The 19,094-nt window shown below is 33.6% G+C and overlaps 1 protein-coding gene across 1 annotated transcript; it reads right to left on the minus strand.

The window, feature by feature from the left end:
- Window positions 1-449: 449 nt before the first annotated feature.
- On the minus strand, window positions 450-4,262 carry LOC149394433 (Far-red impaired responsive (FAR1) family protein). The gene is made up of 3 exons (XM_089616416.1): window positions 4,186-4,262; window positions 2,245-2,831; window positions 450-964 (listed from the first exon to the last, which is right to left on the minus strand). Coding segments are annotated over exons 1-3 (783 nt in total). The 5' UTR covers window positions 4,187-4,262; the 3' UTR covers window positions 450-769.
- Between the last annotated feature and the right edge of the window lie 14,832 nt (window positions 4,263-19,094).

The following is a 19,094-nucleotide window of genomic DNA, read 5'->3' on the forward strand; positions in this document are numbered from 1 at the left end:
ATTATATAAATTTTAAAATTTTCTCCAATGAAATTTTATTTTTCAAGTTGGCTCGGCCACTATCGGTAGCGGCGCAACTATAATTCAACTATGATTTTACAGGAATTTCACAGGAAACCAAATTAAAATTTTCCATGGTCTTCTGTAATTTTTGTGTTTTTGTACAATTTTTGCAGTTTTTTTTTTTTTAATGATAGCGCCTTCGTTTAAGCCAGGATTTCAATCTTGTTAACATTAACATCTCTAAGGTCAAAGTTCAAAAAGAAGAAGAAGAAAAAAAAAGTATACCATTATTTTATAGCAATTATCCAATTTTTTGTTTTACTATATTACGTAAAAACACTCGGAAATCCTTGTTTCCACTACTTTCTGCACTTGTGAACTGAATTGGCATTCACTGAGAGACCAAAACTCGCTTCCCATTTGGGACTAAAACATGCACAATTGAATGGTTTCCAAAGAAAACACAATGGAATAAATTTTCTTGTGTGAAATATTCCCAAGGATGGGCTGAATATCAAATGCACCTCCTATATACATTCCCTACTCTAATTAACCCCACATCTGTTTTCCACCAGAATGAGGTGTGATTATACAAACACAAATCCAATGAATGCCATTGGCTTTAAAAAAAAAAAAAAAAAAAAAAAAACACCCCAACCAATCTACGGAACCCGCTACAAATTTTACCTAGAAAAGAAAAAAAAAAACCCAGTGAAAGCGCTACGTTATACGATCATCATCACCATCGTTTTGTCCTCGCCACGAGCTATCTATGAATCTGCTCCTCTTTCGTTTCCATGTCTCTGACACTGTCTACTATGTGTTGGATTCTCTTCGACAAGCTTGTATTGTGTTCCTCGATGTGCTCGAATATCAGCTCTAAATGCCTCTTGTAAGTCGCCGATCGCTTCTTCTCCACCGCCAACTGCTGGGAAAGTTCCCTTATTTTGTCGTGCTCATTCTGCAAAAAAAACCAACGCGTGAAATCGACATAAATCGTGACGCGTATACTCTAAAACATTTTATAGATTTCAGCCCTTGAAATGTACCTCGTAAAAGAAACAAGAAAAAAGAAACCATAGTTTCCGTAGTTAAGTTGAAGTTTCTAATGGCCTAAAAGGTAATATAGAAAATTGAAAGCGTTACTCTAAATAAATAATTTGAGAATTACAGGACACTGGCTCATAAATTAATCAGAATAAAGTAGTAGTCCTTAACAATTGTTTTAGGAAAAAATGCACTATTATTATTTTCTCGTATTAAAAATATGCTAGTATTATCAAGGTCCCAATAGTTTGTTCTCCCGAGGTGCGGGGTTCAATTCCTCGTGAGTTACCTGGTTTTTTCCTCCCAAAGCTTGAAAGGTCCGCAGGTGGACAAATTAAATGATTATTAAAATAAAATGTCAATATCCATAAATTAAAATTTTTCAGACATCTTAAGAATCTGACCCAGCACCCGCAATAGAGCGGCAAAAGCAAGAAAATGTAAATGATGGTTCATGTCACTGGTATTGCCTTCCAGTTCACGTGATTACGGCTCTTAAGCATAAAGTAATGATGGTAAAAGAACATTCTTAACACTTGTGAAAATGTGTTTCAAGTCAAGTAGTCATGTTAAGCTCTGTTAAATCAAAATCTTAAGACACAGAAACATCACTTCCTAAATTTTCCAACAACACAACTAAAAAGCTTCTTGATCTCTCCCTTACCCTTCCATGCTAGTATTTACCTTTGTACAATTCATCAAGGCGAGACGTCTTAGTACACGAAGTGTGAATCTCAATACCTATATAGCAAGTTATATTATCGGCCAGGTTAGAGGGTTAGACCCGAGTAAAATCCACGAGGCTCTGGCATTATCGACTGACTAAGAGACTACCCCCAGTGGACCCAAATTGTTTGGTTCATGGAGAATCGAACCGGGGACTATCAAGGTCCCAAGAATCGCCATTACCACTAGACCAACTCCTCAAAAGAGTAACTAACAACACGAGGCGTGAACCTCAATACTATAATATATATATAGCAAGTTATATTATCGACCGGGTTAGAGGGGTAGTCCCGAGTAAAATCCACGATGCTCTGGCATTATCGACTAAGAGACTACCCCCAGTGGACCCAATAGTTTGCTTCATGGAGAATCGAACCGGGGACTATGAAGGTCTCAAGAATCACCATTACCACTAGACTAGTAAACAAAAAACAAAACAAAACAAAAAAAACAAAAAAATTTACTAACCGGGTATTGATCGTAGATGCAATCTCGGCGGCTTTTCCCGGGGGTGAGAGGGTGAGCGTGCTCGTCGACGAACTTGGTGACGACCCATTTCCCGGAGCTGACTTTCCTGACGAGGATCATGGCTCGGCAGCCGACCCGAGTCTCGACCCTTTGCCTGACGATCTTCTCGCGCTTGTCGGGCATCCGATACCCCTCCTTGTTGCAGACGAGGGCCCGCCCGATGGCCGTCCCGTCCCGCCTCGACCGCGACAGCTTGCTCACGCGGATCACGAACCCCACCCGAGCCGCGTACGCGTTGTAGAACGCGTGCGCCGCCGCCTCGGAGTCGAACTCCTGCCCCACGTACGGCTCGTCCTCCGTGGGCCCCGCCCCCGCCGCCGCAACGCCCACGGGGATCGCGGCCCCGCCGCCGTCCATCGTCATCTCCGGGGAATCGAGGATCGTCTTCTCGTCGTGGTCGTGATCGTGATCGTGATCGTGATCGTGGTTGTGATACGCGACCTCCACGGAGCTTCCTCCGGTCTCCACCTCGGCCGATTCTCGCAAAGCCTCTCCGCTGACATCGTCCTCGTCTATACAAAATTCCACTACAACCACCAAAAAAAATTGGTCAAGCTCTGTTCACATAAAATTGGCCTTATCTGTTTGTAAAATGGCCTTATTTCTATTCTCTTTCTGAGATTTCTGTGATAAAGAGATCGTAAATTATTGTTTCAAAGAAAATTCCACTACACCACCAACAATTGGTCAAGCTCTATTCACCTAAAATTGGCCTTATTCTTTATGATTGAATTTCAGTAGGTTAATTCTATTCTCTTTTTGAGATTTCTGTGACAAATAGATTGTAATTATGATCATTGATATTTCCTAGTTATCAAAGAAACTAGAAAGTTCCACTACAACACCAACAATTAGTCAAGCCCTATTCACCTAAAAATGACCTTATTCTTTATGATTGAATTTCAGTAGGTTAATTCTATTCTCTTTTTGAGATTTCTGTGACAAACAGATTGTAATTATGATCATTGATATTTCCTAGTTATCAAAGAAACTAGAAAATTCCACTACAACACCAACAATTAGTCAAGCCCTATTCACCTAAAAATGATCTTATTCTTTATGATTGAATTTCAGTAGGTTAATTCTATTCTCTTTCTGAGATTTCTGTGACAAACACATTGTAATTCTTGTTATCAATATTTTCTAGTTATCAAAGAAACTATAAAATTCCATCACAACACCAACAATTGGTCAAGCTCTATTCACCTAAAAATGGCCTTATTCTTTATGATTGAATTTCAGTAGGGTAATTCTATTCTCTGTCTGAGATTTCTGTGACATACACATTGTAATTCTTGTTATCAAAGAAACTATAAAATACCATCACAACACCAACAATTGGTCAAGCTCTATTCACCTAAAAATGGCCTTATTCTTTATGATTGAATTTCAGAAGGTTAATTCTATTCTCTTTCTGAGATTTCTGTGACAAACACATTGCAATTCTTGCTATCATTATTTTCTAGTTATCAAAGAAACTATAAAATTCCACCACAACACCAACAATTGGTCAAGCTCTATTCCTCTACAATGGCCTTATTCTTATAATTGAATTTCAGTATATTATTTCTATTCTCTTTCTGAGATTTCCGTGACAAACAGATTGTAATTATTATTATTATTTCCTAATTCTCAAAGAAACTGGAAAATTATATGCCTACCAAATTACGAATACGAAAAAAGACAATAGAACAACGTATTAACATCTTTTGAATTCATCGTGGAAGAAGAAACAACAATTGAGATCGTCATACAGAAACGAATAAGAAAACCCTAAAAAAAATCCCTTTAAATTTTTTCTTAAAAGAAGCTCACAATCACAGAACTAGAGAAAGAAAGACGATAATGCGTATTGATTATATATGTATTGATTATACGTACTGAAAAAATTATCCGAGCGATGATTGTAATCGGATGATCGTGAAGACCATGGAAATGCGTTTGCGTGAAGGTGTCCAAGCTCAGAGAGAGAGGGGTTCAGGGTGTAAATATGAGGTCTCGCGAGAGATTACGTGGCTGTTTATGATTGGACAAAGAGGAAAACTAAAAGTCAATTTTTTTTAGTTTAGATTGCTTATTGTGTGACACGTGGTAGTCCGTGTAAACCACGACTCGGAGGATTATCGCTCGGTTTTCTTGTTTATTCCCTTCCCAACTCCGCTTTATACCCCTATTTTAGTTGTTTCGTAGATTTATTTTTTTAATCTAAGCAATTCCGAGACAAAATCCAAAGGTAAAATATACTTCACAAAAAACACTTAAACACAAGAGAATTATATGGAACTACGCCATTCCAAACATTCATTTTGCAAAATAGCCAACGTTTAAAAATTCATAGGTATGTAGCTAAAACAATGACGTGGCAATAAATAGCTATCAATCTTGCCCTTCAGTTTGAATTTATTATTTTTTTTAAGGAGAATTTAATTGTTTCAACGCTCAATTATTTCAATCAAGCGGTTTAATAACTAACTATTTGATATCATTTTCGTTACTATTTAAGTTGTTGACTTTTTTTCCACAATTAAAAGAGGCAGTTATATATTAAGGGTCATTTGACATTTCAAATAATCTCTGAGCAATTTTTGTTACATTTCTGGATGATTTGTAACTATTATTTACGAATATTAAGACAATTTACAACTATTAACGTAAAAGTTACTATTCACGAATTTATACGATATTCTTCACTGGAATAATCTTCTTTGCACTATTTTGTCTAGGGCTGTACAAAATCGAACAGAAAATCAGATAAAACCGATATCCAAACCGAATCGAAACCGAAATTTGGAGCCACGTCAGCTAATCAAATTTCGGATTCGGATAACCGATCCGGTTTACAAAACTGGACCGGATATCGGATTTGATTTTGGGAAAATCTGGATATCGGTTATTTAACCGATTTTTTTAATTAAAAATAAATATATATTTAAAAAAACTTGAATCTGGACAACTACTTTGATCTTTTGGGATGGTGGAAGATCAATTCCATCAAGTATCCAAATTTGTCGCGTATGGCTAGAGATGTGCTTGCAGCTCCGGTGTCAACAGTTGCTTCCGAATCGGCTTTCTCCACAAGTGGTCGCATTCTAGATCCTTTTCGAAGTTCTTTGTCTCCGAGAATGGTGGAAACATTGATTTGCACTAAAAGTTTGTTGAGCTCGTACAAAGATCTTGTTGTATTGTGAGAATACATGGATGAAGTGGAAGCACTAAATGATTCTAAGCAAGTTGTTTCGGGTAAGATAATTAATTTGATATTTTATTTGACATATTCATTTGTAGTTTGTTTATTAAAACAAATTTATTTTAAATTTATGTCATTATTATTAACAGATGATGGTCAAGTTGTCATAGAAGAACAAACTTCTCATATATCAACTCCTACTGCTACTATAACTTGATTATGTGATCTATAAAGGTAACATACAAATTCAATTGTTGTATGGTTTATTATGATCATTAGGGTTGTAATTTTAATTTTATATTATGATATTTACATGTGCAGGTAGTTGGAGACGAGTGTCCTATTGAGTTTTATTTTTTTACTCAGTTTTAGATTATGTATTGTAATTTTGGAGCTTTATAAGAGTTGTTTGTACTCGTTTTTTTAATTTTTACAAACCGGATTTGGATTTTAGAAACTGGGTATCCATTTTATAAAACTGGATATTAAACTAGATCTGAAATTTTACAAACTGGATAACCGAATTTTAAAAATTGGATACTGTACTGGATACTGGATTTAAGAAACCTGATAACCGAATATTCGGATAACCGAATTTCGGTTTTAGACTAAATTGGACCGGATACTGGACCGAGTTTTTAAAAACCGAAAATTCGGATTCGGATACTACAAATGTCAAAAACCGAACCGATCCAGTTTCACCCCTAATTTTGTCCCATATCTCTTGACCTGTACATAATTACTTTGTTAGTATACATTCACATGCAAATCCAGATATCAGTTTCCTATAACAGTAGACATGTATTAAGAAACATGTTCATAACATAATCTCAATAATTTCCATTACAAGCGTCAATTGCTGTAAAGCTAAAACAACTAACAGTAGTTGACAAAAATCCCAAAAAGCCTACGCTCAATTTCCTTTAATTACCAGAAAAGAAATCCCTACTTTTTTTTCTTTATAATCATAACCTTAAGATTTTTATATCTTTTCTAACAATCAAATACTTACCAACCATGAAACCAGTAGAAATCAATAATTTGCGGGAAAAAAAAAATTGAGTCATTATCGTGTTCTTATTTTTACCAAACCCTAAATATATCACCTTCCAAATATGTAAAGAATTAATCCTAGAAATTTTCAGAAAATTAACGATTAGTAGATACAAAAAGACAGACTTTGGGCAAAACAGTCTTTTTAATTTTGATTATGTGTTTTCGTGGCCAATTAACTAAAGTTCCACAAACGTTGGGTAGTTGCCAAAAACAATGTTTCAATATGGCCACAAAACCCAACGAAATAATTTCTTAGTTTATCAATTATTTAGTTGTCTCAGGTATTCATAGGGATACACTCATAGCGCTTTTTCAAGCACTTCGCCAATTTATATATTATGAAAACATAAAGCAGATGACGTGGCCAAATTCTAAAATTTGTTTTTAAGCTGCAAAATTTATAAAATGAAAAATGGAGAAGATGAGAAGTGTCGTTTTTAAAATGAGCAATGCTATTTGTCCCGAATCGTAAACCGTGACGATCCACTCACGTTCTGACACGTGGCAGTTCGTTGCCACGTGTCAGCACGTGAGTGGATCGTCACGGTTTACGATTCGGGACAAAAATCAATTCCCTTTTAAAATATACACTACGCCAGTTTGTTTTCAACACTCCAATATTCAGTCCATTTCTCCACTAGAAGTGTCGTTTTTTCCAAATGAAAAAAACAACTCTCTCTCTCTATATATATATATAAGTGGAATGCCCGCGCGTTGCTGGAGATAATTGCGGGAATGCTTGATGTATACTAATGATAATTGGTTATTTGTTTGATCAAAAAATTGATTATTTGAATTATTCATTATATTTTTTGTGATGATAAATATGACATTAATTTCTAAATATATATATATATATATATATATATATATTAAAAATATTGCAATACATTTTTCTTAATATTACAATACATATTAATTCGTTTTCATTTTGTCATGTTGTTGGAGAGATGATTTATTTTAAAGATGCTTGGTATTTCTTAATGTTTTTTAGAACTTAATTTTAGACTATGTAAATAAACGAAAATCATTAAAAATAGATGAATGAAAATGTATGGACTCAAAATCAATGAAAATTGTAAAATGGATCATTGATAAAAATTAAAAGTTGAAATTAAGCAATTAAAATTATCAAAATAAATAGCTTTAAAGTTATTGGTAGTGGTTATTTTAAAACTATTGTATAAAATGTAATATAAAATTTTAATTTTATTAAATATATAACTTACTTGACTTCCCGAACCGGAAATATATAACTTACTTGACTTCCCGAACCGGTAGATGAGAGTGAGCTCTTTTGTACCAATTTCAAATATGTTTTCCTGAATCAATAAAAAAAATAAAAAATAAAATAAAATCAAATTAAAAAAAACATTTTTGGCCTTAACCGACAATCAAATCGTAAAACTATTATGATTGACCACAACAGTGTGGAAAAAAAATTATAAAATATAGATAAGGTATTCTTAATATAACTTATCCATATGGTGTGTAAAATGCGTACACTGTAATATAATATCCTAATAATAAGAATAGCAATAAGAATACTTATAATAATTGCTTTTTTATTATGTACATAAAATAATTTGCATTTTTTGTCCGAGTCCCAGAGCAATTGTTAAATGAGAAATTGCCCCATTTGCCACAAATTTCATAACATTTTTTCACTTTCCACCAAAACACTAATTTTTCCCAAAATGCCACAATCTATGTCAACAATGTTGACATCTAATTTTTTCCCTTCACTATGAGATGTCAACATTGTTGACATAGATGTCAACAATGTTGACATCTCGGTGGCATTTTGAGAAAAATTAGTGTTTTGGTGGAAAATGAGAAAATGTTATGAAATTTGTGGCAAATTGAGCAATTTCTCTTGTTAAATTATTAATAATCATGTGTAGTTGGATATATTACAATTAAAAGGTATAGATTTATTTATATTTTAACTATAAATACAAAAAACACAATATTTTCTTCACCGCTTTCTCTCTCTCTTTATATTCTCTAATTAGTTTTTTTTTGTGTTTTTTTTCTAATCGGTTCTCCTTCCCCATTCTCTCTCTGTATTTTTTTTTTTTCTTTTTTGTTGACAAACCTTCCGCTGTCTCCCTGAGTGAACAGTAAGATCTTATAGAATATGAGAATTTATAAAAATAGCATTTTTTAGGCTGCAACAGTTATAAAATAGTTGTTATTTTAAATGATATTAAAAATAACATTTTTTAAATATAAGAATTTTTTTATACTTATATTTAATATAAATATAATAAAATTTTTATACTTTCTATTTATCTACATCTTTGTTTTTTTTAATTTCTTTTATCAAAATTTAACTTCAACTTTTACTTAACTAAAATTTCTTTTTCCCATAATACTTCTAAGAAATTTGACAGATAAGAAAACATGCATTATTTTGAAAACTTTTGAATCATAAAAGGATATTAAAAATAACATTTTTTTAAATTGATAAACAATTAGTTTATTCATAAATGAAATTGAAAATAATTTATAAAGTTGAATAGAGTCCAAAAATGTGCATATATTTTTTTAAAAAGAACAGTAATTACTATAGCAAACTTTTGTTTGTATAATTAAAAAAAAAAAGATCTTTCACAAATGCAATTAAAGAAGGAAGATTCAATGTCCTCTGAGCCCACTAAGAAATAACTTAAACAAACTTTCACAAATGCATATTGTAAAATGGAAGTTGTAAACAAACTTCATTCTAAATAAAATTATAAAAAAAAAAGTAAACCAATATACACCGACGTTGAAATTAAAAAAATAAATTCTAAATATGTACACATATTTTTCATTTAATCCGTGCCAAATCAGACTCCAATGTAGCAAATCAGCCAAAAGCAATGTAGTCCTCAAATCATTGTCCATTCTTTTAATAAAATGAAAAATCAAGAGCTCTAATTATTTTGCCGTAGAGAAGGAACGGTTAGTAACCAAGAGATTGACACGTGGACCGTAATAAAGAGGAAATATGAGGGCAAAGTGGTAATGGACATTCACGCAGAAAGGAGGCACGCTGACGTGGCTTGTGCTGCGATTTGCTTATCCATAACATAGTTAATAAGAGGCACTGCCTCTTCAACTTAAACCTTGGTGCCGCCACGTGGCGGCCAATTTTTTGTTTCGATTTTGATTTTTTTTTTTTTTTGCCTTCCGATTTTTCTTTTCCCTTCCAATTTTGATCTTTTTTTTCCCTTCCAAACATCAATATATATTTTTAATTTTTTAATGTATATTATAATCATAATTACTAACACTATATTATACTATATCAATAACATATATTATCATTTATCTTTTTTTCCGACCTTTAATTTTTCTTGCCTCTCTCATTAATATATTTTGTATATCTTTTTATTTCAACTTGAATCCTGGTGCCACCACGTGGAGGCCTTGTCCGCTGCTCCAGCCTCCTTCCGATCGAGAAGAAGCTCGCCGTCTCATGCGCCGTGGCCGCTTCTTTTTTAGCATCCACCATCGTTTCACCTGAGCTCTCACCACCGTTGCACGTTTTAGGTGTTTTCGTTATTTTTTTGTTTCATTTTCTTCAGTCCAGTCCAGTCCAGGTCGTTGTTTCATTTCCTTAGTCCAGGTCGTTGTTTCATTTGGTGGTTGTTTCATTTCCTTAGTCCAAGTGATTGTTTCATTTCCTTAGTCCAGGACGTACTATCTGATATTTTCTTTTTTCTTATTTTCTATCTCCGTATCAGGAAGCAACAACAAAAACAAAATACTAATTCCTTCCCTCAGCAATTGGACACAATTCCTTCGTTATTTTTAGCACAAAAAACAAAATCTCGATTTTGATTTTTTTTTTCCCTTCCAATTTTGATTTTTCTTTTCCCTTCCAATTTTGATCTTTTTTTTTCCTTCCGAACATCAATATATTTTGTATAATTTTTTAATGTATGTTATAATCATAATTACTAATACTATATTATACTATATCAATAACATATATTATCCTTTATTTTTTTTCCGACCTTTGATTTTTTTTTTTGCCTCACTCATTAATATATTTTGTATATCTATTTATTTCAACCTGAATCCTGGTGACACCACGTGGAGGCCTTGTCCGTTGCTCCAGCCTCCTTCCGATCGAGAAGAATCTCGCCGTCTCCTGCGCCGTGAACGCTTCTTTATCAGCATCCACCATCGTTTCACCTGAGCTCTCACCACCGTCGCACGTTTTAGGTTTTCGTCGTTATTTTTTTGTTTCATTTTCTTCAGTCCAGTCTAGGTCGTTGTTTCATTTCCCTAGTCCAGGTCGTTGTTTCATTTGGTGGATGTTTCATTTCCTTAGTGGTTGTTTCATTTCCTTAGTCCAGGTCCTACTAACTGATATTTTCTTTTTTCTTATTTTCTATCTCCGTATCAGGAAGCAACAACAAAAACAAAATACTAATTCCTTCCCTCAGCAATTGGACACAATTCCTTCGTTATTTTTAGCACAAAAAACAAAAACTTGATTTTGATTTTTTTCCCTTCCAATTTTGATTTTTCTTTTCCCTTCCAATTTTGATCTTTTTTTCCTTCCAAACATCAATATATTTTATATAATTTTTTAATGTATATTATAATCATAATTACTAATACTATATTATACTATATATATAACATATATTATCCTTTATTTTTCTTCCAACCTTTAATTTTTTTTGCCTCTCTCATTAATATATTTTGTATATATTTTTATTTCAACTTGAATCCTGGTGTCACCACGTGGAGACCTTGTCCGCTGCTCCAGCCTCCTTCCGATCGAGAAGAAGCTCGCCGTCTCCTGCGCCGTGGCCGCTTCTTTTTCAGAATCCACCATCGTTTCACCTGAGCTCTCACCACCGTCGCAAGTTTTAGGTTTTTGTCGTTATTTTTTTGTTTCATTTTCTTCAGTACAGTCCAGTCCAGGTCGTTGTTTCATTTCTCCTTAGTCCAGGACGTTGTTTCGTTTGGTGGTTGTTTCATTTCCTTAGTCCAAGTGGTTGTTTCATTTCCTTAGTCCAGGACGTACTATCTGATATTTTCTTTTTTCTTATTTTCTATCTCCGTATCAGGAAGCAACAACAAAAACAAAATACTAATTCATTCCCTCAGCAATTGGACACAATTCCTTCGTTATTTTTAGCACAAAAAACAAAAACCCGATTTTGATTTTTTTTTTCCCTTCCAATTTTGATTTTTCTTTTCCCTTCCAATTTTGATCTTTTTTTTTCCTTCCGAACATCAATATATTTTGTATAATTTTTTAATGTATGTTATAATCATAATTACTAATACTATATTATACTATATCAATAACATATATTATCCTTTTTTTTTCCGACCTTTAATTTTTTTTGCCTCTCTCATTAATATATTTTGTATATCTTTTTATTTCAACTTGATTCCTGGTGCCACCACGTGGAGGCCTTGTCCGCTGCTCCAGCCTCCTTCCGATCGAGAAGAAGTTCGCCGTCTCCTTCGCCGTGGCCGCTTCTTTTTTAGCATCCACCATCGTTTCACCTGAGCTCTCACCACCGTCGCACGTTTTAGGTTTTTGTCGTTATTGTTTTGTTTCATTTTCTTCAGTCCAGTCCAGGTCGTTGTTTCATTTCCTTAGTCCAGGTCGTTGTTTCATTTGGTGGTTGTTTCATTTCCTTAGTCCAAGTGGTTGTTACATTTCCTTACTCCAGGTCGTACTATATGATATTTTCTTTTTTCTTATTTTCTATCTCCGTATCAGGAAGCAATAACAAAAACAAAATACTAATTCATTCCCTCAGCAATTAGACACAATTACTTCGTTATTTTTAGCACAAAAAACAAACACTCGATTTTGATTTTTTTCCCTTCCAATTTTGATTTTCTTTTCCCTTCCAATTTTGATCTTTTTTTTTTCCTTCCAAACATCAATATATTTTGTATAATTTTTTAATGTATATTATAATTATAATTACTAATACTATATTATACTATATCAATAACATATATTATCCTTTATTTTTTTTTCCGACCTTTAATTTTTTTTGCCTCTCTCATTAATATATTTTGTATATCTTTTTATTTCAACTTGAATCATGGTGCCACCACGTGGAGAACTTGTCCGCTGCTCCAGCCTCCTTCCGATCGAGAAGAAGCTCGCCGTCTCCTGCGCCGTGGCCGCTTCGTTTTCAGCATCCACCATCGTTTCACCTGAGCTCTCACCACCGTCGCAAGTTTTAGGTTTTTGTCGTTTTTTTTTTGTTTCATGTTCTTCAGTCCAGTCCAGGTCGTTGTTTCATTTCCTTAGTCTAGGTCGTTGTTTCATTTGGTGGTTGTTTTATTTCCTTAGTCCAAGTGGTTGTTACATTTCCTTAGCTCAGGTCGTACTATCTGATTTTTTCTTAGTTTCTTTCTCTATATCAGGAAGCAACAACAAAAAAAAAATACTAATTCCTTCCATCAGCAATTGGACACAATTCATTCGTTATTTTTAGCACAAAAAACAAAGACTCGATTTTGATTTTTTTTCCCTTCCAATTTTGATTTTTCTTTTCCCTTCCAATTTTGATTTTTTTTTCCTTCCAAACATCAAAATATTTTGTATAATTTTTTAATGTATATTATAATCATAATTACTAATACTATATTATATTATATGAATAACATATATTATCCTTTATTTTTTTTTCCGACCTTTAATTTTTTTCTCTCTCTCATCAATATATTTTGTATATCTTTTTATTTCAACTTGAATCCTGGTGCCACCACGTGGGGCCGCTAGGCGGCGTCACGTGGATGCCTTTTTTTTCCGGTCTATTTTGATTTTTTTTTCCCTTCCAATTTTGATTTTTTTTTCCTTCCAAACATCAATATATTTTTTTTGCCATAGAGAAGGAACAATCAGTAAACCTATATACGCCGAAGTTGAAGTTAAAAAATAAATTATAAATATGTACACATATTTTTCATTTAATCCGTGCCAAATCAGAATCTAACGATGAAGCAAATCAGCCAAAAGCAATGTAATCCTCAATATCAATCATCGTCCATTCTTTTAATAAAATGAAAAATCAAGAGGTCTGATTTTGCCAGAGAGAAGGAACGTTCAGTAACCAAGAGATCGCCACGTGGACCGTAATAAAGAGGAAATATGAGGGCAAAGTGGTAATGAACATTCACGCAGAAAGGAGGCGCACTGATGTGGCTTGTGCTACGATTTGCTTATCCATAACATAGTTAATAAGAGGCACTGCCTCTTCAACTTTAACCTGGTGCCGCCACGTGGCGGCCAATTTTTTTTTCGACTTTGAATTTTTTTTGCCTTCCAATTTTGATTTTTTTTCCCTTCCAATTTTGATTTTTCTTTTCCCTTCAAATTTTGATATGTTTTTTTTTCCTTCCAAACATCAATATATTTTGTATAATTTTTTAATGTATATTATAATCATAATTACTAATACTATATTATATTATATCAATAACATATATTATCTTTTATTTTTTTTCCGACCTTTAATTTTTTGTCCCTCTTTCACTAATATATTTTGTATATCTTTTTATTTCAACTTGAATTCTGGTGCCACCACGTCGCGCCGCCGGGTGGCGACACGTGGAGACCTTTTTTTTTTTGCTTTCCGATTTTAATTTTTCTTCCCTTCCAATTTTGATTTTCTTTTCCTTCCAAACGTCAATATATTTTGTATAATTTTTTTTATGTATATTATAAACATACTTATGAATACTATATTATACTATATCAATAACATACATTATCCTTTATTTTTTTCCGACCTTTAATTTTTTTTTCCTCTCTCATTAATATATTTTGTATATCTTTTTATTTCAACTTGAATCATGGTGCCACCATGTGGAGACCTTGTCCGCTGCTCCAGCCTCCTTCCGATCGAGAAGAAGCTCGCCGTCTCCTGCGCCGTGGCCGCATCTTTTTAAGCATCCACCATCGTTTCACCTGAGCTCTCACCACCGTCGCAAGTTTTAGGTTTTTGTCGTTATTTTTTTGTTTCATTTTCTTCAGTCCAGTCCAGGTCTTTGTTTCATTTCCTTAGTCCAGGTCGTTGTTTCATTTGGTGGTTGTTTCATTTCCTTAGTCCAAGTGGTTGTTACATTTCTTTAGTCCAGGTCGTACTATCTAATATTTTCTTTTTTCTTATTTTCTATCTCCGTATCAGGAAGCAACAACAAAAACAAAATACTAATTCCTTCCCTCTGCAATTGGACACAATTACTTCGTTATTTTTAGCACAAAAAACAAAAACTCGATTTTGATTTTTTTTCCCTTCCAATTTTGCTTTTCTTTTCCCTTCAAATTTTGATCTTTTTTTCCCTCCAAACATCAATATATTTTGTATAATTTTTTAATGTATATTATAATCATAATTACTAATACTATATTATACTATATCAATAACATATATTATCCTTTATTTTTTTTCCGACCTTTAATTTTTTTTGCCTCTCTCATTAATATATTTTGTATATCGTTTAATTTCAACTTGAATTATGGTGCCACCATGTGGAGACCTTGTCCGCTGCTCCAGCCTCCTTCCGATCGAGAAGAAGCTCGCCGTCTCCTGCGCCGGGGCCGCTTCTTTTTAAGCATCCACCATCGTTTCACCTGAGCTCTCACCACCGTCGCAAGTTTTAGGTTTTTGTCGTTATTTTTTTGTTTCATTTTCTTCAGTCCAGTCCAGGTCGTTGTTTCATTTCCTTAGTCCAGGTCGTTGTTTCATTTGGTGGTTGTTTTATTTCCTTAGTCCAAGTGGTTGTTACATTTCCTTAGCTCAGGTCGTACTATCTGATTTTTTCTTAGTTTCTTTCTCTATATCAGGAAGCAACAACAAAAAAAAATACTAATTCCTTCCATCAGCAATTGGACACAATTCATTCGTTATTTTTAGCACAAAAAACAAAGACTCGATTTTGATTTTTTTTCCCTTCCAATTTTGATTTTTCTTTTCCCTTCCAATTTTGATTTTTTTTTCCTTCCAAACATCAAAATATTTTGTATAATTTTTTAATGTATATTATAATCATAATTACTAATACTATATTATATTATATGAATAACATATATTATCCTTTATTTTTTTTTCCGACCTTTAATTTTTTTCTCCCTCTCATCAATATATTTTGTATATCTTTTTATTTCAACTTGAATCCTGGTGCCACTACGTGGGGCCGCTAGGCGGCGTCACGTGGATGCCTTTTTTTTCCGGTCTATTTTGATTTTTTTTTCCCTTCCAATTTTGATTTTTTTTCCCTTCCAAACATCAATATATTTTTTTTGCCATAGAGAAGGAACAATCAGTAAACCTATATACGCCGAAGTTGAAGTTAAAAAATAAATTATAAATATGTACACATATTTTTCATTTAATCCGTGCCAAATCAGAATCTAACGATGAAGCAAATCAGCCAAAAGCAATGTAATCCTCAATATCAATCATCGTCCATTCTTTTAATAAAATGAAAAATCAAGAGGTCTGATTTTGCCAGAGAGAAGGAACGTTCAGTAACCAAGAGATCGCCACGTGGACCGTAATAAAGAGGAAATATGAGGGCAAAGTGGTAATGAACATTCACGCAGAAAGGAGGCGCACTGATGTGGCTTGTGCTACGATTTGCTTATCCATAACATAGTTAATAAGAGGCACTGCCTCTTCAACTTTAACCTGGTGCCGCCACGTGGCGGCCAATTTTTTTTTCGACTTCGAATTTTTTTTGCCTTCCAATTTTGATTTTTTTTCCCTTCCAATTTTGATTTTTCTTTTCCCTTCAAATTTTGATATGTTTTTTTTTCCTTCCAAACATCAATATATTTTGTATAATTTTTTAATGTATATTATAATCATAATTACTAATACTATATTATATTATATCAATAACATATATTATCTTTTATTTTTTTTCCGACCTTTAATTTTTTGTCCCTCTTTCACTAATATATTTTGTATATCTTTTTATTTCAACTTGAATTCTGGTGCCACCACGTCGCGCCGCCGGGTGGCGACACGTGGAGACCTTTTTTTTTTTGCTTTCCGATTTTAATTTTTCTTCCCTTCCAATTTTGATTTTCTTTTCCTTCCAAACGTCAATATATTTTGTATAATTTTTTTTATGTATATTATAAACATACTTAGTAATACTATATTATACTATATCAATAACATACATTATCCTTTATTTTTTTCCCCGACCTTAAATTTTGTTTCCTCTCTCATCAATATATTTTGTATATCTTTTTATTTATATTATTTTCTTTTTTCTCCCTCTTTCATCGATATATTTTGTATAATTTTTTTATGTATATTATAATCATAGTTACTAATACTATATTATATTATACCAATAACATATATTATTTTGCGTATATGTTATTATATATCTATAATATAGTTAATAAGGAGCAAACTCTCCCCCACATGCATCCTAGGCCATCACGTGTCCCCGCCTGACAGCGACACGTGGCCTTTTTTTTTGCCTTCTTTTTTTTTCAGCCTTCATCTTTTTTTTTTCCCGCCTTCAATTTTTTTTTTCATCTTTCATCAATATATTTTGTATAATTTTTTTATGTATATTAATTTTTTTCCTCACTCTCTTATCAATATATTTTGTATAATTTTTTTTTGTATATTATAATCATAATTGCTAATACTATATTATACTATGCCAATAATATACATTATTCTGAGTATATGTTATTATATATAGAGATTTGTTAACAACTAGCCTGTTCATAAGGGGCATTTAGAATTATAGCCAATGTATTAATTTAATTAAAATATGGGTTATTAAGTTATATAGCCACACGGATATAGTGGATTGAGATATAGCCCACCTTTGGTTAATTTCTTGTAAATAACCAAATAAACTTATTAACAGATTAATAAAAGCCTTATTTAACACAACCAAACATATATTTTAAGTAGTTAATAGGCTGCCACGTATGCAAGTTGGCTATTTACAGATTATTTACCAAAGGTTGGCTAATTTACAATTCCTATAGTTTAGGTGGCTTACGTAGCCAATTTTTTGTTAAAATAATAGCCAACTTCAATTTAGGTTACCAAAAATACCCTTATCCCTACGAGACCAACTCTCGAACATCCTTCATCAAACCCCATTAGCCATGCTCTGAACATAAACCCTAACTTTCTCAAACGCCAAACCCTTCATTTTCGAAAGCTCAGCCTCCTTAATCTACAGCCTGATCCGTCCTTCACTGTAATCCTAATTTATAGATCCTCGTCAGCGTTCTTGTCGGCGATGTACGGAATCTTGATCGCTTTGTAGACCTTGATGATCGTCTTCCCCTTGCGGACGTTGACGTAGGCCTCGCCGGAGATTTTTTCGACGGATCTGGTCTTCGTGAAGAGATTGGCTTCGCCGGAGAGGATGAGAATTTAGAGACACTCTCACCATCACCGCTTCAGAGCTCGACGAAACGCCGTCGTAGCGACGACCACCGACGCCAATCCCACCCAATTCGGAGACACCTCGGGCGAGGAAACCCCAAAGGAAGAGATGGCTGCGAAGGACTGATCCGAGGCCGAGAGCAACGAGCGCGGAGACAAAGAAGCGGAAGCGGAAGAACATAGCTCGGGGGATTCGTCGGAGCTGTTGAAGGAGAGCAACGTGTAGGAAGGAGATTGGTCGACTCAGGCCGCGGAATCTCGGGAGGAGAAGAAATCACGGAACAGTCAGCCATGGAAGATCTGCAACGTGACGGCGGGCCTGGATTACATCCTGTGCCTCGACAACTAGGAGGCGATCAGTGAAGATTCCTTCGCCTCGTTCATAACCTGCCTCCACAACATAGATAATTCTGCTAGAGTTTCGGTAAGAAAGCATTGCGTGAGAATCCTGACCGTCCTCTCGGAATCGTACGGCGATTCCCTCTCGCCACACATCTCGAAGATTCTTTCGACGGCTCCGAAAGATCCTCTATTCGGACACGGCGGTGAGATCGGCATGCGTCGACACCGTCGCTACAATATGATTTACTCAATGGTTAATATGATTTACTGCCGGATTTACTGTCCTCGATTGTTTACGGAAATAATTAGTAAATTGTATTTACTGTCAGATTAGCTAGTCCTCATCTCTGATACTTTTCCTGTTAGATTAGTTAGAAAATGTTATTGTAAATATGTAAATGTACATAATAAGATTTGCAGTCCTTCTTGTTATAGTTAATAAGATTTAATGTTGTTCTTGTTATGGTTAATAAGATTTAATGTTGTTCTTGTTACGGTAAATAAAATTTACTATTGTTCTTGTTACGGTAAATAAGATTTACTAGTTCTTGTTACGGTAAATAAGATTTCCTATTGTTCTTGTTACGTTAAATAAGATTTACTATTGTTCTTGTTACGGTAAATAAGATTTATTATTGTTCTTGTTACTGTAAATAAGATTTACTTTTATTCTTGTTACAGTAAATAAGATTTATTGGTGTTCTTGTTACGGTAAATAAGATTTACTTTTGTTCTTGTTACGGTAAATAAAATTTACTGTAGTTTTTGTTATTGTTAATTAGATTTAC

Source organism: Urtica dioica, chromosome 6 (assembly GCF_054948205.1).
Source record: "Urtica dioica subsp. dioica isolate 48M chromosome 6, U.dioica_male_clone48M_v1_H2, whole genome shotgun sequence".
Taxonomy (NCBI): Eukaryota; Viridiplantae; Streptophyta; class Magnoliopsida; order Rosales; family Urticaceae; genus Urtica; species Urtica dioica.

Bases quoted from the DNA above. Each gene is read 5' to 3' on its own strand.
- LOC149394433 (XM_089616416.1), bottom strand. The intron at 965-2,244 runs GTTAGTAAATTT...TTTTTTTTGCAG, and splicing joins GCATCTACGATCAATACCCG to AATGAGCACGACAAAATAAG.